The sequence below is a fragment of the Echeneis naucrates genome, chromosome 20 (assembly GCF_900963305.1).
Source record: "Echeneis naucrates chromosome 20, fEcheNa1.1, whole genome shotgun sequence".
Lineage (NCBI taxonomy): Eukaryota > Metazoa > Chordata > Actinopteri > Carangiformes > Echeneidae > Echeneis > Echeneis naucrates.
In genome coordinates, this window is record NC_042530.1 from 2905278 (window position 1) to 2931377 (window position 26100).

General features: G+C 42.1%; 3 protein-coding genes across 4 annotated transcripts in view; 2 read left to right on the plus strand and 1 right to left on the minus strand.

The window, feature by feature from the left end:
- Positions 1-1472: 1472 nt before the first annotated feature.
- Positions 1473-10988, plus strand: smpx (small muscle protein X-linked). The gene is made up of 5 exons (XM_029529286.1): positions 1473-1612; positions 3764-3823; positions 7256-7342; positions 8034-8190; positions 10936-10988. The coding sequence occupies exons 2-4, from the start codon at positions 3788-3790 to the stop codon at positions 8181-8183; spliced, it is 273 nt and encodes a 90-aa protein (XP_029385146.1). The 5' UTR covers positions 1473-1612; positions 3764-3787; the 3' UTR covers positions 8184-8190; positions 10936-10988.
- A 2924-nt stretch (positions 10989-13912) lies between these two features.
- Positions 13913-16454, plus strand: klhl34 (kelch-like family member 34). Its single transcript, XM_029529405.1, has one exon. It carries the CDS (start codon positions 14066-14068, stop codon positions 15854-15856), a length of 1791 nt encoding a protein of 596 aa, XP_029385265.1. The 5' UTR covers positions 13913-14065; the 3' UTR covers positions 15857-16454.
- Positions 16455-19362: 2908 nt separating this feature from the next.
- The window catches only part of cnksr2a (connector enhancer of kinase suppressor of Ras 2a), a 42979-nt gene continuing 36241 nt past the window's right edge, over positions 19363-26100 (minus strand). Inside the window, exons 22-24 of one of the 2 annotated variants that reach the window (XM_029529034.1) lie at positions 25633-25857; positions 24741-24928; positions 19363-21887 (exon numbers count right to left, since the gene is read on the minus strand). In XM_029529034.1, coding sequence (XP_029384894.1) covers positions 21690-21887; positions 24741-24928; positions 25633-25857 — 611 coding nt within the window. In that variant the 3' untranslated portion in view covers positions 19363-21689. The remainder of the gene's footprint in view (positions 21888-24740; positions 24929-25632; positions 25858-26100) is intronic. The other variant, XM_029529035.1, reaches the window with a different exon arrangement.

The following is a 26100-nucleotide window of genomic DNA, read 5'->3' on the forward strand; positions in this document are numbered from 1 at the left end:
TGAGTCTGTTCATTTTACTACCAGGACACACTGGGGATTAATTTTTATCTGTGAGGCTGAAAGAGATCACTGCTTTGATGCATCAAAGGGGAATATCTTCGTCTGCGTAACGTACTGAAAGAAAGGTAGGTTGGAGTTACACACACTCCAAGAAACTTTCAATACATAGAAAGACATGCACGGATAGAAAGAAACACACTCACACACACATATGCACACTGGAGGGAAGCTGAAAACTCATTCTGCTGTTCTGATGCTGGGTTGGGTTCCAGTCAGGGAGGAGTTTCCTGTCTGTCCGAGCCAATCAGGCGGAGCGGAAACAGGTCAGGTAGCTGAAGAGGACCTCAGAGGGAGCGCAGGCAGGGCAGAGCAGCCACGCACAACAGGAGGTAAGGGAGCACACGCACACACACACACACACACACACACACACACACCTATAACCCTGTGAGATCACAATCGGGCCTGTGGTTACGCATTAATGTTTAAAAGCATATATACCAGCATAACAACTTCTGTGTGCATGGATATGTGTGTGTGTGTGTGTGTGTGAGAGAGAGTGAGTGACAGAACAGAAATAGGGCAGAGCCATTTTAGTCACTAAGATTAGGAGGAGTGTTTTGAGCATTGAAGTGTTGGGATTGAAGTGTCAGGATTCAAAGATGATGCAGTTGATAGCATATTGCTAATACAAACAGATGGGAATGCCATACAAGCAGACAATTCTGTGCCATGCTTAAACTTTTGGGTCAAAGTAAAGTTGAGTCCAGCTGATAGCAAAACAAACAAAAAAGATGCAAAAATCAAAAGAAGGTGCTAAAGTCAATGACTGTGCCAACCAACCTTTACAAGTCAAGTTCTGTTCTGCGGTTGTTTCGTGTTAATGTTTTCTGCTTTTAAATGAAGTTTGTTCCTGCAGTTCAACAGTTTGCATCACCAGAACAGATTTTCAAATTTTACCAGATAGAAAAATTTTAAATATAAGGCATCATGAATATCCTTTAAGAAGAAAGTTAGCATTTTAGGTGTTTGGCATTTTTTTTCCAATGTAGTTTGGTTTTTTTGTTTTTCTGTGATTGTAATAAAAAAAAACAAAAAACCCTCAAAAGATGTTCAAATTAGAGCCCATACTTTTATCTCAATTTAAATTCTATGGGAGCAGAGAGTCTTGTGTTTAGCTGTGTCATGCTTAAATGAACATTTTTCAATGAGGTTTGGTCTCACTGGATATTCTTTTCTCCCACTTTTACCATGAGGCTTCAAAACGGTGCTCAAATGAAAGCCATCTGAGTGCATGGTGTTACTGTTTGAATAAGTTTTGGTCCCTCTCTGCGCGTGTCCTTGTGCGCGTGGATGGAAAGCAGGTCCCCTCTGTGTATCACTCGTCTATTTATAGTGAGAACAAATCCCAGATATGAGAGGAATCCTTCCACCACTTAAGAGGCAGCGAGAGAGGGAGAGAGGAGGGAGATAGGAAGGAAAGAGAAGGGAAAAGAAAAAGAGATGGAGGGCAGACTGAAGTCTGTGAGAGTCACAAAGTAAAAGTGAAGAAGCACGATAAGTCGAGCTGTGTACAAAATCAAGCAATACACGTTAGTGTTGTCATCAACAGGTAAGTTACATCTGCTTTATCTGTGTGTGTGTGTGTGTGTCTCAATATGAATGTTGTGTTTTTGATAAACATTACTGTAACCTTAACAACGTGACAGTCACAACGAACGGCACTTCCCAGCATTGTGTTTTATGACTCACACAAACTTTCTACTGAAGCGTAAACTTTCAGCAGACTTCATTTTCTTATATAAGACCAATATCTCTGATATATCTTCATATGCTAAATAAGAAGGTAAAGCCTAGCCTAGCTTAGCATAAACACTAGCTATTCAAAGAAATAGCCCCACACACTTCTTACTTCATATTCAAAACCACAACAGCACAGAAAGGAAAAAATCCTTCCAAGGTTTTGTTTAATGTTTTTTTTTTATTTCACAGCAGCAGTCTGTGCGTAAGTTGTCAATAGTTCACGATTAATACAAAATTTCAACCTTATAATGATGCCATGGGAAAAGTTTTGAAATCGTGGGATCATCCTCTGAGGACTACGAATGTCTGTTTCATGTCAGTTCTCTGAAAAGCTTTTTAAAACGTTTTTGTTTGGACCAAGATAAACAAACAAAACAGGAATATACACATATTTTTTTATTCTAATGTAAATGCGACTGCAGCTCATGCTCTCCAGCTGATATCCCAGAAATACCCAAATATAATGGCACACACAACCTCAAATTCTTAAAGGTTTCGAGGGTACAATATGTGTGAAAGTGAAAGGGCTGGTCAGGCTTCAGAAGGCAGCTGCTACCCGTGGCCAACATAAATATCACCACGTTGTGTAAGCACAAGTGTGGGCAGTTGTGTATTTTTGGGGTCGTCCAGGATTTTGCTGTCATGTCAAGGACAGCGGAGCTCCTACTGTATGTTGTTGGCTAAACAAGATCCAGGCAACAGTATCTAAGGGCTGCCATCGATGCAGCAGCAGCAGCAGCAGAGCCCGAGACCCTCCGGTCCTCTGGGCTCATCACAGATTAGATAAATAGGCCATGGAAACTTCTACTATCGGGAGCCGATTGGGTCAGTGTTGATCTGCAGAAACAGCAGGAGAGGAGGGAGGAGGAAGTAGAAAATAACTGAAAAGAAAAATGAAACTTTTGGGTGTTCATTTAAAATTATTTGCATCAGTGGGGATGATGAACTTGATAACAAATGCCATTTGTTCGCGCCAAAGCAAACAACCCAGCATTTACACACCAGGGTGATACAAACATTAAGATGCCTTTCTAAGTAATTTTGTGACATGACAACACTGTGGTTAAAGTTGACATTTACAGTTAAGTCTTCAACTGGATTATTATCTTGTTTATCTCTGGCCGTGACATTTTGGGGCTCGATGCGTTCAACATTATGGCGCATCATGAGCTGCTTGAACAACCAACCTGTGAGGCTGGTTTTATTTTTATGGCAGTCTTGAAATTAAGTGAGCATTGATAAATGAAACAATATATTTTTTTGGTGCATTTTTAAGTAATCACATGTTAAAAATATAGAGATGCCAGTGTAACTTAACTTAACATATGCCATTTGTTTTAATATATACACTGAAATGCAATCATTGGTCACTTTCATCTTCAGATTTTTCAGATCAGATCATAGTGTATAAAAACATTTACACGCTATGATCTGATCTGATCTCACTTCTCAGTTCTCGACAGATGAAGGAAATTCATCTTTCAGTTTATTTGAAAATTTAGAACACTTTTTATTGGACAGTGACAAACTACTTATCATAGTAATACTTCACGTCAGTAATAACCTGCAAAACTATCACAGAACTGTCGGAAAATGAAAGTGGAGGTCGATTAATTTCACGTGCACTACTTTTCCTACCTCACAGTGCATCTGTTTATCACTACGCTCATTAAAAGTTTCTCTCTAAGAGCCTCAGCGCTACTGCTGAAATTGAGGCGCAATTTATTTTGACATTCCCCAGTGTCTCTCTGTCTCCCTCTCATGAATGATTCAGAGAACAGTTCCTCTACCTGCTTGTCTCTTCAAGAGTCGCTAAGCAACTGAAATACTATCCTGGGTCTTTAAAACCGCAGAAACAGAGTCCCAATGGCCCCAGCGTGCACGCGCGCGCACACACACACACACACACACACACGCACACACACCATAGCTGAATGTCTGCGGTCTGTGCTTCCTCCAGGTCAGTGGACTTACCGGGGGGATTATGTCCAAACCTTCATCCAACGTCAAGGCCCTTCAGGTAAGAAATATTCACCTGTCTGCACAATGTGAGCTGTCCCATGTGCGAATGTGGTTTTGCAGCGTATGCGTGTGTATGCATGTGTGCGTTCATGACCCTAAAACCAAATATTAGTCCTGAGCAGCGTTGAAGGATTCATTCACATCCTCGCCTCTCAAGTTCAGAAGTTTCCTCAGTATCAGTTCTGAAGGAAAAGTCATGATTCTTCATTCTTACTTCAGTAATCACATGATTACTCACAGATGAAAGTATTAAACATTTCATCTATAATATTTACCTTAATATCAACATTTGTTGTAAGCACAAACAAATTCTGTTGTTTTTCTGATTCCATTTATTACTTGGCCCTTTAACACACATTTCATACACAGATGATTAATGGTTTAACATAACGGGGCGGCAGAGAGAAAAATGTAATATTTCAGTAAGAAATGCAACAGTGCAATGCAACTCTTCACACAAAGAAAAGACAGAAGTGTTTCCACATTTAAGAATTTATTGGTAAAGGCAAATACAGAGTTGACTGTGCATATACAGTATCAAGGCTTTGTTAGTGCAGAGATCGTAGCGAGGCGAAAGGATGAGGAGTCGTCTGTGTTTGTTTGTGTTGGTTTTGTGTTTGCACGTCATCTCTCTTGTCATTGTGCTCATTTTCATGTCTAACCATGAGCGTGGCATCAGGACGAGGGGGTCTTGAAATACCACTGTAGTATAAACATGAGGTTCTTAGTACTTATTCTCCATCATCAGTTTCATGCCATCGTGAACAAGAACAGCAGTAAAACTTCACATTATAAATAACTGATATTTTCATTAAAAAAAAAAAAAAAAAAATACAAACTCCAGTTCAATGCCAGTGGATCTACATCAATAACAACAAATCTTCAAACATTTTCAAAAGTATATTGTATCTGAATTGTAGTTTTCCGCACAGTTATTAGTGTCCATTATATCACTGCAGACAGAAAACCATTTATTATTGTTTCCTTTGGAAACTCTCCTTGTTGGTGTATTAAAGGTTGCTGCGAGACGTAAAATTCAATTGGCTGCTGAACATCAACATTTAAAAAACAAAAAAGCCCAAATTTGCATGGTGCTTAAAAAAAAATCCCAATTTACTTTATTACTTATTTATTACTTATTTACTTTATTTGAATTTCACTACAATTTGGTGGCAGACTCTCAGACGTTGGTCTTAAATTAAATAGTCTCAGTGAGATACCTTCATCAAGACGGCGTGAAAGCAAACAATTGACCAAAAGAAGTCAAAGTGCACTTCAGTGGAAAAACCTACAGCTTTGCAACATGCAAATGCTTGACTTGTATATTGATGTAGTTTACAAACATGGCCCTTTAACTTAACAGATGCACAACACTGATGGTCCCTACAGATCAGCTTTCACACGTGACCCAACAACTATACTACAAAAGGGGAAAAACAAAAACCCAGCAGTCTTTGATAAAATCGTCAATTTCACCCCTTTCATCCATATGTCACACCTCTCAAGGCCAAAGAGTAAAGTGAAAGCCTGGAGCTGGAAAAGCCCAACTATAAAGGCCAGGATTAAAGGACACTATACTAAAGTGTAATTGACAGCCTGTTTCCTTTTTCCCGCCCCAAATACCCTGTTTCTCCTAAACGCCCGGAGGCTCACTGCTCATCGAGACATTCACTTCATGCTCGCTAAACATTTTCAGCTTAAAGGATTAATTCACCTTCAATAACGCTCATGGGGCGGATCAAACTGCAATACGTTTCACTGTATAATCCATCTCCTCCCAGTATACACTGTAGCTCCAGAAATCAACTCGGTACGTTTCCCCGTACAGCTCGTGCAGTTTATGAATTTATTCTCAAAATATTCCCAGCGGCGATCCAGTATGAAGTGACATTACTCCGTCGTGTGCATTGTTAGCATGAAGCATAAATATTTAGGCCTTCAGCGCAGTCGTTTGACTGTAAAACACTTAGAGTTTGCCATGTAAGAAGATTTAGGAGACTACAAATCACATTTACTGACATAAGAGCTGCGTGTTCTAGACACGTTGAACTGCTCCACCCAGACATCAGGTGGTTTTTATTCGTGTCAGAAAAGTCTGGAAACCAACTGATGATTGGAAGTGCTCAGGGAAAACACATGTAGATCTAAAACATCGTATTGTATCATGCACTTAAAATGGTCCGCAAAACTGTTATAACAATTAATAATAATAAACAATGATAATAGATGATAATGAGCTGGAGGACATCTGCAGGGAATAGCTGCTCAGTGATTTGGTTGTAAACCAGCAAAACATTTATTAAAACTATCTAAACCTAAACCAGTCATTTTAATTTTATCATTAGCCTTCATTTTCCTCCAAAGGAATTTGGCTAAGCTGCGTTTTTCTTTGTGTGTCATGGAGTTGCAGCACATTGTCAGTTTCAGTCTGTGTTTTGTTTGCTTGTGAATTAATTTTGGGACATCTTTAACAGCGAGCGTTCTGACTGAATTCTCCATTTAGGGTGAAATAGTCTTTTAATCTTTGGTGGCGCATTGTGGAGTGGCAGAGGATAATTCCAAACTTCCATGGACGGATTACGAGGCGTCAGTCTGCTGGGAACTAATGTGTGAAACCCCGCTGCAGGCCTGTGTACATGGTACCTCAGACCTAAAGTCACACTAAACAAAGCAGGAAGTCTGTGATTTGTTTTCCTCTGTAGTTCACTCTGAGGTTCTATTCTGTTTGCATCTAATTGTTTTGAGTCTCTTTGTGGTTGTTTGACTGACTTTGCCCAGCGGTCCCTTCATGACCCGTTGGGCCCTGATGGGCCCTTTCTGTGTTCCTTCCCAGCTAACAGCAAGCTAAGCATAGAGACAGTAAACAACCTCAGCCAAAGCGACGTCACAGTAATACAAATCTTAGCAAACATGCTGCGAATGAGGTTATTTCTCACAACACTCTCCCGCCAACTTTTACACCTTCATATCTGGAAAAAAATAAAACTCTTTCATAGAACAATACTCAACATCCTCGTTGACGCACACATCTGTACAGCTGTACAATATGAGCATATATACAATACATTACAGTACAGTACGATACAAAACATCAAATCCAAATAACGGGACGTCAGGGCGCGCAGCAGTGGAACATCAAGTTAGCAGGCAGATCTCTGAGCTCAGTGTGTGTGAGAGAGATAGTGAGAGTGTGTGTGTGTGTGTGTGTCTGAATTTTCATAAAAACATAAGTCCTTTTTACGTCCACGATGATAACCAGGAAACATTGGTTATAACCAAAACAGGTGGTTTTGAGGAAACAGCAGGAGTACAAACAAACACACACACACACACACACACACACACACAAGCAGAGACAATGATACAGGAAAAATCTAGTTTTGTTTTTAGTGATGAGAGGCTCTGATTGGCTGTTCTCCATGTCCATCAGGCTAATTTGAACATCCCGATGGGAGCTTTGCGTCCAGGGGCGGGACATCCTGTCAAGAGGAGAGAGGAGACAGTACACACAGAGGAGGTAAGACAACACAGGGGACGTACAAACAAACAAACGCACACATAACAGGTAAGTGGCGAAAGAAAAGATAAACTGGGAGCACATTTCCTCAACGGTTGAAAAAATTTCTGTGTGTGTTTTCCACATATGGTGGATTGTCTCAACACCGAATACATGCAACATGAAAGCCGGTAAAGTTTGTGCAAAGAACACCTTTAAATGTGTAAAGGTGCAGCAGGTCAAACACAACTTAACCATGCAGAGGCTGTCAGACATTCGAAACTATAGCTAAAAAAGAAATAAATAAAATAAAAAATAACATTTTCAGGGGCACTGTAGTTTTGTTCTTTGCTCACAAACCAGTTGTTAAAATTCATATCTTTGGGTGGCACATTTTTTGTGTTTTGCAGTTTTGTCAATTTAAAAGTATAATAATCTTTTAAAAGATAAATACACGTAAAATGTTACTTCTGTATCAAATTAATGTCTAGTTTTCAGAGCAATGCAGCTCTGGTGCTGACAAGCTTAATGCAATAGTGAGCAGTGAAGTCTTGGAGTTTTTCAATAACCTTTTTGTGAGGTGGTCACAGAAGAAACGCTGCTCACAAACACACACAGAAAGGTGTGAATGGTCTCATCTAAGGTTTGAAAGGGTATGTTGTTGTTTTGTAATTATTATTTATTTATTTATTTATTTATTTATTTTAATCAGCCTGATTCACCAGACCAGCCCAGTGCTGGAGCCCAGACGCCAGAGGAAAAGAAGGCGTTGCCGGGTGCGGTGAAACTGCCTGGGCCAGCCGTTAACCTATCAGAGCTGCAGAACGTCAAGAGCGAGCTACGATGGGTCACCAAGGAATAAAATATAAGTAGGTGGTCACAGTGGAACCAACACGAAACATTAAAATGGAAAATGTAGGAATGTAAACCATGTTAAGGATGTTTACAGGCTGTTAGTCGACCCCCACCGTACTCTACTCCCCTGAGATAAATGCTTGTTTGGAAATGTGTGCAGTGTGCAGAGCAGACAGGTCGGGTTCAAACAGTCCAAAGAAAAAGATGCAAATCAGAACCCAAGTACAGCGAGGAAGCTCAGAGATGAGTTCATAAAGTTACTAGTTCTTTGTTAGGGATGCAAATAGAGCCCACGAGTAGGAAAGCAGCAAACAACTACTGCACCTCTACAAATGCAGAGAATCAGACTTACTGATAACAGGAAAGAAAAGCCAGGTTATAAACCCTCTGCTGACTCAAACACACACACACACACACACACACAGATACACACACTATGATCACTGTGAGTCTGCCATTTCCACATCCCCCATCACGGGGGGGGGGGGAGACCGGGCTCGGGCCTAATTAGGCAAACTCTTCTTCAGGTGAAGCTGAATTTGGGCAGTGTGTTATAATTTAGGCCACATTTTTGTGTCACGGAGGTAAACACAAAGTGTAGCAGAGGCAGAGGTAAAGAAATGAGGAGGGAGTGCCGGCGCCAACAGAAGGATGTTAGTTCGTTAGTTCTTGTTATTGGGCTGCTTTTTACATGATAGAACGTTGTAGCAGTGACAGCTCATGGAGGAAGTTATGGTTGGTTACTCCAAAGCTCTTAATCACCGCAACCACTAAGTCGTTGTGACACATGTACACTGAAAAAGCTGCAGTTGTCTACTTCAGGGTGAAATTGAGGATCTATTTGCTGTGAGGCAGCATAACTAACCGCAGACTCTGTCTCTCTCTGTCATTTAACCATTTTATGTAATTTGTTTATAGCTGTACACTGAAAGAACCCATTCTCCTCCAGAGTATTGATTTATTTTTGTTGTTTTTCTTTTACGCCCGAGCAAATACATTTAGTAGAAATAAAACTAAGACCAAGCACATTTGGATAATGGCACGAAATAGATCATTTGCAAGCTTCAATGTAATTAATGTAAAGCATTATTATTCTCCTGGGAGAAAATACACACAAACAACTATTATATAAGAAATCCAAAAGATAAGACGGTTGAGCCAAAACTATGTCTCCTCCGGTGCTTGTTTATGAATTCAGTATGTTTCAGCTGCATTTCTAGATTGTCATCATGCAGGACAGATATGAAAAAAACAGTAGCATAAAAACATAGTCATCAGACACAATTCTCTTATTTAAACTAATTTCTTTGTTCTTATGCTCATAAAATATAACAGAAATGCATATATATATATATATATATATATCAGTTCAGATTCACTTTGGATCTAATGGGAGAAAGGTAAAACTCTTGTTATTTTATTCTTTTAGATGATTTTGCAGCAAACTTTTCTACCTGATCCTGGAAAGTGTTGACATTTATCTCTACAATAAATACATGCAGTGCTTGAAGCTCACCACAGGGAGTCAGTGTGGGCTGCTCAGCCTTTGTTTGGGTCATGCAGTGTGTGTGTGTGTGTGTGTGTGTGTGTGTGTGTGTGTTGATGCCTGTGCGTGGGCAGGAAGGGTTGAGTCAGGAACTATATTTATGCTTTATTGTGCTGTGTGTGTGTGTGTGTGTTATAAAAAAGTAGGTGTGTGTTATTGTTGAGGGGCAGTCTGTGCTGTGACTTTCTCAGTGGGACACAGAAACCACAATATCCAAACAGTGCCACTGCTCTGCCCTGCCCAAACCGTGTGGGAGTGCTGTGTAGGAGATAAACGAGAGAGAGAGAGAGAGAGAGAGAGAGACGGAGAGCAATGGAAAGAAAGAAGCTGAGGCTGCTCTGGAAAATTACATTTTACTATGTACTATTTCTGAGCCGGGGCATGCATTTACGTTGGCAAAGTGACATAGTTGTGGCAATAATGTAAGAAGCAGCATACCAAGACCACTTGATTTCTCAATGAGCATTATAAGTGTTGCACAGCTGCTGAAAAACAAAACTGTTAGCTCAGAAAGCAGAAAATAAAAGGTTGAAAATAAGTTCAACCAATTGTGTTTAGCAAGAAGATGAAGAAAATGTGAATAAGACCGAGTACATAAGCACAGAAAGATTTGTTGATATTGGTGTCCACATACTTTTGGCCATGCACGACATCGGTTTGTTGGTGCAAAATGAAAAATAACAATTTCTTGCACATTAACTGCACCAAAAAGTGTAGCATACTGCATACTCTTCCTCAGTATGCAGCCATATGATGCTATTGTTTGAAATCTTGAAGGATAGCATAACCTAGTTTGCCTCAAATCTGGAGAGTCAGCTAAACAAACTATCATGCGCTTTGTCAGTTAAGTCCTAACGCTCCTGCTTTGGCTCTTTTGCTTCATCTGCTGATATTTAATTTGAAGTCTTGCCTCCAAGAAAGGCTTGCATGACTAAAACTCGACTCTTTTCTGATGGAAATAATAAGCAAAACATGGCAAACAGCAAGGGAGATGAAGCCACGGAGAGAAACTGAAATGGAAAAAGGTCAAGGGAGAGATAAGCACACAGGGAGAGAGAGCAGCCGATAGATCGGTCAGATCTTATATTTCTTCGCAGCGGACCCGTATGAATGCAGAGGCCCGGCCCTCATTCTGCCTCTCAGCAGTCAGCAGCTCTGAGACCACCGATAACAGAAATCCCTCACCGTGTCTTTATCTGTCTTCCTCCTCCAGGACCCCCCCCCCCCCAGCCAGCCAGGCGGAGACGAAAGCAGATAATCTTCATAGACACAGACTTGCCCACCGCCACTGAAGACTAGCAAACTACAAGCTAATCCAAACGTTCGGAGACGCAAACACAAACAGCTTTTCGGTGAAGTCCACGTCTGCAGAAAATGTCCAGCATTGAGTTCCTACAACCACCAAGAAGCAGGAAGCCACAAACTTTCTGTCAATGAATTTGAAAGGGCAGGTTGAAACAAAAACATGTTTATTACCGTGTCTGTTGATGCTGTTGTGTCACTAAATCCAAATTTAAACCGTATAAATGAATGCCTTCTCTTTACTCGAGGCTCTCAGACGTATAGGAATATCTAAGCTTTTCTGTTTTTGGGGCAATATTTTATTTAAGTCGGGGTCATTTGGTGACGATCAACACGATCAGCTGTGATTTCCATCCAACCCGATAACGACCAAGTTTTTCCATAACTGTCAAAGCTCCAACTATTCTACACTGATTTATACTAATGCTTTCTATTAAGTTATTCCTTTCTAAATGTTGTTCACAATTTGTGGGATTTAAGTTTAACTGTGCTACTTTTTAGAGGAGACATGATCATTATTGCTGTTGTTTTACGGTTACGAATAAATCAAGATGGTTTTAAAAACTACCAAGTCCAACCTTTCCTATTTACTACAGACTGCATAATCTAGAGAATACTGACTTTTTTAGAGTTATCATTATTCTCAGTCTTTTTGAATGAGCATATACTGTTCCAGGCTGTAGCAGCAGTAGTGTGTCATGCCCTCCACCTCTTTGCTCCAGGAAGACATATCTCAACAACTATGGAAAAGATTGTTGTGCGATCTTGAACAGATGTTTTAGTCTCTGGGGGATAAATCCCACTGACGTTGGCTACCCCTTAGCTTTTCCTCTAGCACTATCTTGAGGTTCACATTTGTAATCCACCAACTATTCGATGGACTGCTATGAAGTTTGGTAGACCTTCACCTCCCCCAGGGTGAGTCCTGTTTCCTCTCAAACATCTACACGATGGTTGTCTTAACGACTATTCCACGGATTGGAAATAATCTCCAGATGTTTGCGTTCCCTTCAGGATGAACTGTAATGATTTTGACGATCCTCTCACTTTTTCTTGCACTAATTTATCAAACAGTTTGGTTCAACACCTGCTTCACTAATGACCTTCCTGCAGGGGGAGTTAAACACTAAGCAGTAAAAGCAAGCACACTAAAATGCTGAGCTAACATGCCGACGTTATAAATACAGTTAATAATGTGGCTGGAAACTTTTTGTCTCATTATCGCTTCACTTTAAAAAAGGAAGAAAAAAAAAGTAATAACATAATAAAGTGGATGACTTCCTGCCGGAGATGCTCCAATTTTTCGCTGTGGGTGTTAAGAGATTGACAGTAAAGAGAGCCTGACGCTCTCCGATTTATCTTTTAAAAAATTACTCCATTCAGGCAAATTTAAATTACCTGAAAAGGCTGACAAAAAGAAAATTAAAGCTTCACGAAAATGTAGCTTGGAGAGTTTTTGAGTTAGCCTCTGCATTACTTGCACTGTCTGAAGAGCAAACACAGAGTTCCTGATAGCCCCGAGGTGTAATGCCCCTCTATTATGTGCATATATTACGGGGTATTACAGGGTTTTAAGTTGGAGTCAGGGGCCTCTCTGTGAAAGGAGTCACATTTATCCTGACCTAAACCTTCAGATCCATCTGTTTCAGAGAGGCTTGCTACATCCAAGCTCAGATGTCATCACACACATAGGCAGCAGGGCAGCCCAGAGAGTCGGCCCCTTCGCTGCCTCATTACACTGCAAATCCATCATCAAATCACATGTCCTCTGTCCTCTCAAACACACGGAGCAGCTGTAGCTAAGTTTAGCCTCCATCGGGTCAGGGTGGGATATTCAGCCGGGAGAGAAACACTGCTGGTGTTTTAACAACCATACGGGAGCATTTGACATTGTGTGGGAAAGTTTAAAAACACTTTGGATTTGAAAAAAAAAAAAGTTTTTCTCTTTGGCGAATAAACTGCATGCTGAATTTTGAACTAGTGTTCCATGAAACAACCATGATCCCCCCCCCACCACACATACACACACAGACACACAAAAGTACACACATATGATGGGTGTCAGAGACAATGATGAAAGCTGCGAATGCTGCAGGAACTTGAAACTGTGTGACAAAGCAACGTTTCCACGTCGCATTTGCATGTGTGACAGAAGCTCAGCATTAATTGGACAACCGTAAACACACTTGTAGTGTGACACCGACAGATAAACCGACATCCATCTCCTCTTCTCTCCACCTGAAAATAATATCATGACATCCGTCGTCGTGATTTTAAGAGACGGTCAGTATGAGGTTAAATGCTTCCCGAAAGGTCACGGGCTTACTCTACTGCCAAACGCTATGTGCTACTCCTGACACTTGCAAAGTAGTCGACAGCTTGGCAAAACTTCAGCGTGTTTGTGTACCTCGCGCCGAAATCCTCCGAGCTGTGTCTGTGTTTCTAGCCTTGTCGCCATGGTGACGGGGGCGCAGATAGGTGCCGTGCCAGCGTGCCCTGAAATCTTGGTCGCAGACTATAGCAGCTGTATTTACCGATGAGTTCATCTGCTGGGATAGACACTAAAGCCCTGCCAGGCTCCCTTTAGTCTTTGTGTGTGTGTGTGTGTGTCTATGTGCTCAGTGTGTTTATTCTTGCATCTGCTTGCTTTCTGGTGTGTATGTTGGATGCACATGTTTGGGTGATATTCCCTCCTGGATGGACTGGAAAGGGCAAAGGACAAACACAAATCAAACACAGGAAGTGACAGCAGACCTCGGGACGGACTGTGTTTCGGGGGGGCGGGCAGGGTCACAGGACTGGCAGTTGTTAATCTTCCTATCACAGTGTGGCATGCTGGCCACTGCAGACGGAGCGGGACAAAAACACAGATGGAGAGAGCTCGACTCAGGACAGGCGCTTTTCTCTCTTCTCCACTCGCTCATGTCTGACGATTCTCTAGTTTACTTTACTGACTGCTGCACCTTCCAGACTAAACTCTTTCTTCGACTTGCTACCCATCCCATCTCCTTCGCCAGCTTTCCTCGCCTCCTAACTTTTGGATGGAGAGCTACTCTTGCCTCTACAGTTCCTCCCACAGGACAGGACTTCTCTCCGGCTTCCAGCGCCTGCGCTCTGAGAGGAAGATGTGCGATGTGGTGCTGGAGGCCGGCGGCGTTGCCTTCCCGTGTCACCGCGCCCTTTTGGCCAGCTCCAGCGAGTATTTTTGGGCTCTGTTTGGAGAGACCACCAAGGAGAGCTCAGCGGCCTCGGTTGACCTCCCGGCGCTGACACCCGAAGGTCTGGACGCTGTTCTGGATTTCCTGTATTCGGGCTGGCTCAGCGTGTCGCCCTCCACCATTGCCGTCGTCCTCCAAGCAGCCAGGTACCTGCAAGTGGAGACCGCCGTGTCGATATGCGAGCGATTCATGATTGACGGTTTGAGTGCTCAGACCTGCTGCTGCTACGCCAACCTCGCCGAAAGCCAGGTGCTATCGGACGCTCTGGAGGCTGCCAATCAAACCATAGCCACGGAGATGGTGACCTTGCTGCAGGAAAGCAGGGACGACCTCCTGCAGCTGAACGTCCAGTCTCTGTTGGCGGTGCTCGACGCCGACGAGATACCTGGCGTCAGGGAGGTGGAGCTCGTAAAGCTGGCTCTCGATTGGCTGGATGGAAACGGCCCGCTCCCGCTGCTGAAATCAAACCTCTTGCTGAGCCGTCTCCGGTTCGGGTTGGTCTGCCCCGACGACCTCGCCAGACTCAAGCACCGGGCCCTGAGCACACCTCTGATCAGGAGTCAGCTGACCCGGGCTTTGGAGTACCACAGGATGGGCCCGGCTCAGCCGATCAGGCAGAGCAAGCAGTCCACGCTCAGAGCGTCGGCCAGCCGCGTGCTGCTCGTCGGCGGGGGGTCCGGCGTCGATCGGCCGGAACAGCACGTGCTGGCGTTCGACCCGAGCAGCAGGACGTTCTCGTCTCTGAGTTCCGGTCTGCCGCTGCGACTGAGACACCACTGCGCGTGCTCGGTGGGGGGTTTCCTGTTTGTGCTCGGAGGGGAGGAAGTCAAAGACGGGGACGAGGACGGGAAGAAGTCCGTCGCCGTGGCGACGTCCAACCAGGTGTTGCGGTACGACCCTCGCTTCGGCCGCTGGGAGCAGGCGGAGGCCATGCTGGAGAGGCGGGCCCAGTTCAGCTGCTGCGTGGCGGGCGGCGTGATCTACGCCATCGGGGGGCGGCGCGCCGACGCGCGCGCCTCGGTGGCTTCCGTCGAGTTTTACGACATGACCGCGCGCGCGTGGAGGCGCGGGGCGACGTTGCCCCGCGCCCTCCACGGCCACGCCTCCACCGTGCTCGACGACAGCGTGTACGTGTCGGGCGGTCTCCCGGGCAACCGGGGCAGCATCCGCGGCGGTAACCACGGTGACAGCAGCGATGTAAACAGGGAGGGCAGCAGAGAGCTCCTCCGCTGGGACCTCAGCGGCAGAGTTTGGGAAAAGAGGGCCTCCATGTCGATCGCCAGGTTCGGCCACCGCCTGGCCTCCGCCCACGGCTTCATCTACGCCCTGCTGGGGATGTACGAGCCGTTCTGCGACATCGAGCGGTACGACTCCCAGGCGGACCACTGGACGCGCCTCAGACCGCTTCTGGTTGGCTCCTTCGGCTACGGCATGGCCTCGACGCCGTCCGGAAATCTGCTGGTGTTCGGCGGGAGGAGATGGAGCGACGGCCAGGAGGTCGTCACCAAGAGCGTGCTGGAGTACGACACGAAGAAAGACCGCTGGAGGGAAATCTGTCAGCTTCCTCGACCCCTCACCGGGACCGAGTGCACGCTGTTACCCCTGCCCGACTAAAGCACCACGATGTGAGAGGAGCAGCTGAGGCTGCCTCCCTCAGAAGTAGGTGCAAAGTAATCTGATAACGCCGAGAGCCAAAGATGATGATGTGACAATATCATAATTTGGACTTCCTTCTGAATTTCATCCGGTTTCTATTAGAGGAGAGCACATGAATGCATATTTTTGAAAAAATACATCTCTTGCTGGGAGAAGGGAGGAAAAAAAAAATGAGATGAGACTTTTGTCTCAGCTCAGCATAAAGCACATAATCTCCCGATGAACCATAACGTCTTCTGTTTGAACAGACAGCAAACAAACGCTGGTTAATCTTGTTTTCAAACCACATGGAGCTGTTTGTCCTCATTAAACTTCTCTGCAGAATAAATAAATATGAAGCTGGAACCAGAGGCCGGTCCGCTGGCTTGGTTCAGCACAAAGCATCCAATTACACAAATCACAACCACCTGATGAATCTTAATTGGTCATCTTAAAAAGGTGGATAGTTATTTTTTTAATTTACGTCTTTATGGACAAATTCAGGCCAGCTAGTTTATCTAACCAGTCTTTTTGTTAAGCTAACTGAAGTTACTGCTGCTTGTAGGAGTATTTAAACATTTTGGGGATTATTTTTCTTTTTTTTTTTCTTTGTTTTCTCCAAAAGTCAGATAAAAGAATCAATGTCGTCATAACACATCTTCCTGTTAAATATGTAACTTAGCTATATTATTAAAACCAGTTGGATGTTTAGCTTAAACTACTGCAACAAGAAAAGACAAAAAAAAATGTAAATCCACAACCTTCTGTTTAAGGAATTAAACAAAATATAAAGTGTGAGTTTTATTCCAGGCTAGCTGTTTTCCCTTGTTTACAGTGTTTATGCTGAGATAGCCAACTATCTCCTGCTTCTTTCTCACATACAGAGTCGTTTTTCTTTTTAGTAGTTCTCATGTTGATCTATTTACGGTAACTATCAATGGAAGAAAAAGAAATTACACAAGCTAAAGGAGGCTACATGTTGCATTTGTTGTTCTTAATGCATGTTTATGTTGTATCGCTAACATTTGTTTATTATTTAACTAACTTTTTATCGTTTGGAGTGAGATATGAGTGTAACAGTAGAATAAGCTCAGAGGTCTGAGCTCATCAGAAATGAAAAGTAACCACTAGGTAGAAGTGAGACAGTTGGTTTTCTGGAAATGATTCTGCCATGAGCAAAAATATAAGAAAAATGAAACAGGAGCCGAGCGCAGAGATAAAAGCGATGGGGTGAAATGGGAAGGAGGTAATTCTTGAACATTTTTCCGGTGGAGGCTATCATGCATAAGAGAAGAACAGAGAAGTCGAAACAGGAGATAAGCTGATGAAAGTGAAGGGGCGAATACCTTTAAAATAAAAAAAAAAAAAAAAACAACAGCAAAGCTGAGCTGAATATTTTTTGAAAAGCTGCAGATCAAAGTTCAATGCGTGTGACATTCCTGTTCATTTACCAGTGATGAATAATTCATGTTTCCTATAAGATTTGCCAGATGTGGGAACGGAAAGGTAACAAGTGGCCTTTTTTCTTTTTCTGTTGTGTTTTCTTGCTTCATCCATTTAATTTTTTGTCCTGACAGCCAAATGGGCAAACTGGGCTAAAGCTGCAGAGTCGAAGCGACAGACGACATGTCATATGCATGTTTTTTTGGTTAATAGTGAGCTGCTGGAATGCATTATTCAGGATATTTTACGGTTCCATCTACATCCATTTAATCCTAAATACATTCAGTGCTTTTTGCATTCACTTTTCAACATGTTTTCTGATCACCAAATTTAAATATTACACTCAAATTTAATTGGATTGCATCATGTAGTATGTAATGTCAGTACATATGTATTTAAAAAAAACATGTATTCTAGTGATATTAAAAGGGTTAGATTAAAAATTCTAATCTTATAAAGTTAAATTAAAATACTCACTATATGATATTGTATTAAACTGTCAAAATTGATGGAATTGAATATATTTTTGTACAATTACACATTCCAATTGGTGATTATCATAAAGTAATTGACATATGAATTCTGACGTATCAGTCACACAGGACAATATCGTAAATCACTGGAGAATATTTAAAACACTCATACAATTCAACAATAAAACTTTCTAAACCTGAAGTGTTATGGTATTTTTATTTCATTTAGTGTAAATTTTAGTTAGAGTCATGAACAAAGATATATGTTAGTAAATATACAAAATATTGTACATCCTCGGTTGGTCCAATGATTGTTTGGTCTGTAACTGAAAACAAACTGAGTTCATTAAATGTTTTGTTTTCTCTGACTGACTAATCATCCAAAACTTTCTGCTTTCTTATTCTGCAGTGCCAAACCAAATTTCAGAACATGAAATTGTGATCTACTTTATATTTTAGGTAGGAATGATCCAAATTATTTTTAATCCTTTAATCGTGGTACCGTTACTTGTCATGATAACACTGACTTCACTTTTTGTGATTTGAAATGACGACTTCATGTTTGGTCCAAGTATTATTTTCTCATTTTCACACTTTATTGTGTGTTTACCGCGCTGTGGAACACAGAAGTGCAAAGCGAAGACAGACAATGGCGATTACGTTGTTTGTCAGGATTTGTCACAGATTAGACAAAACAGTGAGACTGTTATAAATCAGCTGGAATCACCTGCTGGTGTCAGAATAGTCCCATCACAACAAAAGTGCAGACAGTACATCAGCTGTTAGCGCTGCTCATCTCCTCCTCAGCACCCACAAGCACAAAAGAAATTAAATAAAATAAACAGCAGAAACACCTTCATCCAAACAACCAAACTTTATTGATCCACCCTCTCCTTCCGACACAACACGTAGATTGATCACGTAAATAAATACTGTTTTTTTTCCCAACCATAATTTGTAGCTTCAACATTGAACAATCTTTACTCAGTCACAATCCACCCCCCCCCCAAAAAAAAAAAAAACAAAAACAAAAACAAAAAACAAACAAAGAAACAAAAAAAACAAAACTGGTAGAATTAGAGAAGATTATCCAAGACACTTAGTTTGCACTCTACAAAGAGAGATCTACTGCATCTAGAGATTTCAAACACAAAAACAGAAGAGGAATATTGTGTTTCTCTACAACAAAGACATGCTACTACAACCAACCACGGGCAGCAGCATAGAAAGAGCATTCAAACTGAGTGGACTGTGTGCGCGTGTACTCGTGTGCATGATTGCTTTCATGGGTTTGTGCAGTGACTGAGTATTAAAAGTCATTTGGCAGCAGTGTACAAATAACAAACTAATATATATATATATATATATATATATATATTTATTTTATTTAAATCAGATCCATATTTCAAATCCTATGCAAATATTTCCTCACTCTTTAAGTGGCATGCAGGATACAGAGAGCCGAGTGGACTCTGAAGAAAAGTCCACCCTTGGAGACTTTAACACAGTTGAAGTATAATCAATGAAACTGTCTGAGGCGATTACCCAGCAGACCCTCTACTCTTCTACTTTAATCAAACAGAAGATTAATTGGATTTTTTTTTTTTTTTTAGGCAACCATTTGTTTGTTTGATATACTTGCGGTTGCCATGGTGACAGTATCTCAGGTTTTATGAAGAGGATGAAACTTCCTGTTAAAGCGACAGAAACTCGGAGAAAAGGAAAGGAAGAAATAAATAAATAAATAAAAGTGGAAAAACATCCAGAGGAAAGAATTCAGTCCCACCTCTGAAGGTGTTTTCTGGTGTGAATGCCGTTTAACACGTTGCACTCCAAAAGTGTTAAAATCCCGGTCATTTAAGCTTAAGACAACTGAATTACATGATAAAACAGGAGAGCAGTGAAGTAGTTGCAATTGAGAATATTAAAACTATTCAGTATTCAAAAGTACACCATTTATGTTAAGTCATTATTGTATTGTTCCATATTCATGACTCTGAAACAACCCACTGAATGCACCGAATTAAATCCTGCAGAGCAAAAAGCAAAATTTTGTAGAAACTGCCCTAAAAACACAATAGTATCAATAATAAAAAGGACAGATATTGTTCTTTCCTATTTTTCTTTTTTTTTTTCAAGGCAGGTTGAAGGCTTGTTATACGTGGAAAGATGAAGAATCCTCTGCCTCATCTTTATCTATCATTACAAATTGTTCAAAAATACAGCAAGACCAAATGCAGTTTGGTCTCTCACAGTTCCCAAAATGAAAGAAAAAGGAATCCTGCTGACTTAAAGCTCTACTTCAAAGTATGAACACTTCATACCACTTCACAAGTCTTTTAGTGCGGTGGATAAAAAGTCAGAAGTTTCTAAAACAAAATAAATCCCCACTAAATGCACTTAAATAGTCCAACCCAGAGTGTTTGAGATTGAGGTGGTTTTATGGAGATACTGGCCTCATTTGCACCTGACATGAACATGCAGTGTGTATCTGGATGAGACGGGTTCACGCCCGTCTGACTCACTGTGATCGGATCTCATTATTGCATCTCAGAAATGTGTGCGTTGGCAAGTAGGCTTTTCCACACACAGTTAAGTTTGCCCCACGACAATCAATATATACAAAAGAAGTTATAGCAGCGGCTGCCAAGTGGTTGCTCCTAAGATTTCGAAATTAAAATGATGCCTGTTAATGGCATCGCTTCATTCAAGATACAATCAGCACTCTGAGCTCTGCCCACAATGAAGCCACAAATTGAGATGATAAGAGCGTTTATTAACGCTGGGTGTAAAAACAAAGGCCTGCGGAGCAGATGTCATTATCCAGACACACACCACATCGTCCTGGTGCAAAGAAAAGAAATACAGTGAGTGAATGAGAGCGAAATCTGAAATGAAATGAGTGGTATCAGTGGGAATACACATAATAACTACGCCCTGAAACAAAGACTCTGTCCAATTAAGGTAACGTAATTATGATCCTTCCCTGAAAAAACATTCAAGTACCAAATGAACAAACACAGTGCACATGTACACACAACGTGGGCTTCTGAATCCAACACAAACTGCATCCAAGTGGAAGTTAGCAGCGTTAAAGTGTCGTTAGGGTGGATTTTTCCTTCTCATGGATCCTATTCAGTGTGCATGCTTCAGGTCCAGCCCAGCACAGTAAGAATTTCTACCAAACTAGCACTAACAAGAAAAATCTCTAAAACTAAATAAAATCTGAAACCAGTTTTTCATTTTATTGATTTCTTTTTTTGTTAAAAATGAGCCTGTGCTTATTTTTCACTGCTGTTAACACTCACTGTACAGATTTATATCATCATAGACATCCAGTAGGAGGCTTGATGGGACACAACTGATGTCGCTCTGAGGCTAATCGACCTTCTGTGAGACGCTGTGCAGTCAGTATAAACACAACAAGCAGGATGGAGTTGGTGTGTAATGGCAGCTCATGAGAACACTATTCTGAGACCCGTCTGACGAACGTCGTCCAGAGAAAGTTGTGTCAGCTCCGCATTTTAGGTAAAGAGCACAAAAGCTAACATTTAATACTTAAGAATCAGTGTATCTTCCGCCCCCCTCCCCCACCCGAGGCCATTTGGAGTGGCATAACCAATCAGCTCATGGACTGATTTGACGTGAGGGCACGGAGGCGTCCTCAGAAAAGCTCGTACACTGTGGTTTGCTGAAAGCTATCGGGATGTGGATCAAGTTGTCCTTACGTCTCCCTTTCTTGAAACAATCCATCACTATCTGCGCTGATGCATCAAAACATCAGCTGCAGTTTGTTCAACTCTTTCCAGAGATCAGGAGATGAGTGCAGCTTAAGCGGTTGTGTGTGTGTGTGTGTGTGTGTGTGTGTGTGTGTGTGTGAGAGTGGGTTTCACACATCAGACATGGGTCTCGATGTAGGAGTGTGTGTGAGAGAGTGAGGGGGTCAGTGGGGGGCCGGGGTCTGTTTCAGCGGTGGAGTTTGGCTCCTGAGAGAACAGCTCCTGATAGGCTCGCTTCCACTCCTGGAACTCAGCCGACGACAGCTGGGGATTGGCCAACAGCCTGTCAATCAGCGCTAGCTCCCCCTCCCTGTCCTATGGGGATGCAGAAACACAGGAGGGCCTTCTTTCAATTTAAAATTTTTAGTTTTGTCTTAACCAACTATTCTTTAAAAACGCAGACACATGAAAAGCATGACACACACTTAAGGGGACACACTAAGTTTGGGGAGATCTGACATCATCTTCATCGTGACACAGATATGAAGAGCATCCATTTGCTCGTGGTAGATTCGTTTTTGTGTTGTGTTTTGTTTTTTTCCTTTTTCAATTCCAATTTGAAATTTTCGTTTCAGTTTGCAGCTGCTTTAAAGCTCAATGACACTTCGCAGAGGGTTTAATCACTGCTAATCGCTTCATTATTGGCTTTATTGGTGAGTTAATTACCAATAAAGTCAGATTTTTCCCAATTTCGCTGCCAGAGTGTGATAAATCCCTTCGTCTGGTTCTTCCTCCTCCGCCGCCACTGTGACATCTCATTTATCAGGATGCAACATCAGTGGAATGAAACCCATCTATTAACATTTGCAACCACAAATGACTAATTACTGTTTAATTTAATTCGATTCATTACTTTTTGTTTAGAATCCGTAGTTGTGTGTAACCGACTTACTGTGTATATTTTGACATCGTATTATCTTCTATTTATCATCAACTCTCCACAGCCAGGCTGCAGCGTTTATTCACAATGATGAAGTTGTGTTATGTTTGTGTTATTTGAATGTAAGAAACGTCCAAATTCATCAGCATTTGTAAATACAGCCTTTCTGCTTTACTAAGAAAACATTTTAATTAACATTTTCACACTGATATTGTGATTTGGGATAATGAAAACAATTTTTAAGCTTAATCAGGCATTTAAAATCAATTATCTGTGCTACGGTTTAACTTATGTATATTGTCTTCATTTGTTTCATTTTTATTTTGTGTTTATTGATTACGGATTTTTAAATCATTAACTTTTGATTAACCATTAATAAAGCCAGAAATGAACATTTCATATTCAGTGCTTCATTTTGTTCCCATAAAATGACGGTAAAATATTTATACAGTAATATCAGAAACAGTCTAAAAATAAAATGTTAATGCTGACTCTCAATTAATCAAATTTCTGCTCACTTCTCTTGTATCTTCTGATCGAGTCTGATTGGAGATGCTCTAAATGCCAATTATGTGAAATAGTTTTAATGAAGTGATAAGAGAAATATTACCAGATTTCAGTCTCCTCAGCCCATTTTTGATGGTGCAGATGTGGCGTTCAGCCACGACGAGGACACGAATCACATCTGGACTTCCTCCGATTTTACTGCTGTCTGCATCACTACGGCTATGAATACTTGGAGAACCCCCCGACTTGTTATCTACGCTGCAGCGCATTGTTCTGCTTCAGTTTTGATGCATGAAAAAATATGCTGAGAAATCTGCATGTCTTTGTTGTTTCCACAGCAACCAGTGCAGATAACTTATTGCTGCATGAACACACTCAAATGGCAGAAAGACAAGATCCCCAGGGCCTAATCACTGTAAACAGCAAATATGGGCGGGGCCTACCAAGGTCACGTGGATACTTTGGTGTCTATTGTGCAGTCACATTGTTTGACAGAAAGATCCAAACTCCCCCAGAAACTTGGTGTATTCCTTTAAGAAACAACCAGACAGGGAACAAACATATAAGCTCCTCCACCCGACCTGCCCCGGCAAACCCAGCCACCACCACCCGCCCCCACCTCCCTCCCCCAGAAAAAGAGCTACGCCACAACCGACAAAGCCCCGCTGAACCTCGCCAAACAGACCCCGCCCACGTACACGGAGGAAGCAACAAAGATACAAACAATTAAAAAAAGAAAAACAACAACAACAACAACAGCAACAGCAGCAGCACATGACCCATTCGCACCCAACCAGGAACATAACCACTGCTCATAACGCATGAAACCACAGATGGTCGCTTAGCAGAGTTTGAGAGGAAGGACTGAAACCAAACCGAGGAGACAGATTAGGACAGATGACATCACTAAAATTAACAAGACAGTTAACAGACGTTTTCCAGCATGTGTGTGTATATATGTGTTCATGTTTGACATTTGTATCAGCTCTAAAGCACGTGCGATACTTTCTGTTTAACCTTTTTGATCAGTAACCGCTCTACGCATTTCACTCTGCTCACATTTAAACACACTGAGTTGCACTGACTGGGACGTAAATAACAGTTGAATTCAACCAAAGAATGATGGCCTTTGTGTTGTAGCAGCAAACGTTATCTCTGTCGAATGAGACGCATCAGAACGTGCCAGCATCATACAAACTCCTCCACAACTGAAGGAGGGAAAGATTGGCTTGTGAACAAAGAACAGGATGAAGTGCTCTCTCTGTGTCTGTAGGATGTGACAGTGGGATATGTGATGCGTGTGAGATGTGTGACACATATTGCAATTTTAAGTTATGATCCTTAAGAGTTCGATGAAATCAAACCACAAGCAATTGCAGACATTTCCTGCTGCGCGGGCTTTTATTGTGAAGCTCTCGCAGGAACAATCTCTACAAAACGTCTTCGCTTTGGCAATTTCTTCTGACAGGAAATTAGTTTGAAATGCTGGAAGGCGAAACGAACCTGCAGTGAATGAGTGCCAGATGAAATTGTGGTTATTTAATTCTTTTTAAACCAAAAAAGGTTTGTTTGGCAGCACTATAAAGCTCCTTTGTATTTCTGCTAAGGATTTGTTGTATTAATAAGTCAGACTCAAAATAGAAATCCTAAGGATCATTATTGTAGAACTATGTTGCGTGTTTTTGTTAATGTGCGTTTGTGTGCACGGTCACACCTACAGTATGCTCCTACTGCATGCGTCTTTGTGCGTCTATGTGTGGGGTTAAGACTGTTGCACCAACCTTCAGTGTGGAGCTCAGTATGCGGAGGCGGTGCAGACGCTCATTGAGCTGAGGGTCGGCGGCCCGTCGCAGGAACGACTGCCTGAACTCTGACTGACCTTTGGCCTCCGACCCGCGGCCTAAAGGGCACACCCCGCCCTGCTCGCACGCTCGGAACAAGTCGCCGAGGGACGCGCCTTCACTGCCACCTTCAACACAGCCGAGCAGAGAGAGAGAGCGGCTCATTTATGTGGCTGTTTGACTTCTCCTTTAGGAAATTCGAACTGAAAGGCTGATGAGATGTCAGAAAAGTGATTAGATTGAGTTGTCTCAGAGCAGCCACTGGAGGACAGCAGCACACACCTCAACACTTGACTTCTATTCGTCAGAAAAATATTACTAATGATGATAAAGTCCTGCTCTGCCTCTGCTTTCAGCCTCGGGGATAATTTTTCAGCCTCTCAGATGATTTTATTTCCTCAGCCTGGATAATTCAGGTGGTGATTACATTTTACTTCTCACATCTTTGTTAAAGTTTAAATTTTCTTTTCCTTAATAAATCATACCACCCGATTACATAAATCAGCTTTGTTTACTATTTTATGAAGACACTTCTCTTCCATCGTCTCATTAACCTCATTAGACCAGAGTACGGCTGGTGTGTGTGTGTTACCCTTCTCAATACTGATGATGATCTAAATGGAAATGTGTCTGCCTCAGAGCGTTTTTATTTCTGGCACATGTGCTGATGTCAATGTGTTCACCTTTTTTTTTTTTTTAAATTTCCATCCAGTCTCTTGTGGCTGTCATTCACGGTGAGACCCTGACGCACGCGCAATGCAACACAAAGCGTGTTGCCTTTGTATGTGCTGAAGTTTCATGCTTCATGTTGTGTGCTCCTGGCTGAACTCACCGTTGTGCGTTTGCTGTTCGCCTTTCGCAGGGGGCGTGAGCAGCGTGTGTAGGTTGCTGTCTCTTGGCAGCGTGAAGCTGCGGGGTTTCCCTCCCTGGGTTGCCATAGGAATCAGCCTCTGCATCGCCACGGGCAACGGGACATTCCTCTGGGCAGGAAGAGTGTAAACGGCTCCGGCCGTCATCGTCCCACCGCCCGGACCTGGCTCGGCAAAGACTGCGTCCTCTTTAACACAAAGAAAATATACGACATGGAATGACAGAGATCTTATATTTTAAAAAGGTCGAAATTAAAAATAATAGGTGACTGAACCGACATTGAATGTATGCAGATAAAGAACTACAGATGAATCCCACACATTTGTGTCCCAACAATCTTTTTTCCTAATTCTCCACAGAATGAGAGCTTCCATTGTTTCCATTCTTTAAGAGTTCTGGAAACATCCTCAAATCACTGGTAAGCTGTTTT

Coding starts and splice junctions, on each gene's coding strand:
- klhl34 (XM_029529405.1), top strand. CDS start 14,066: ATGGAGAGCTACTCTTGCCTCTACAGTTCCTCCCACAGGACAGGACTT.
- smpx (XM_029529286.1), top strand. CDS start 3,788: ATGTCCAAACCTTCATCCAACGTCAAGGCCCTTCAG. Junction 3,824..7,255: donor CCAACGTCAAGGCCCTTCAG/GTAAGAAATATT, acceptor CATGTCCATCAG/GCTAATTTGAACATCCCGAT. Junction 7,343..8,033: donor AGACAGTACACACAGAGGAG/GTAAGACAACAC, acceptor TATTTTAATCAG/CCTGATTCACCAGACCAGCC.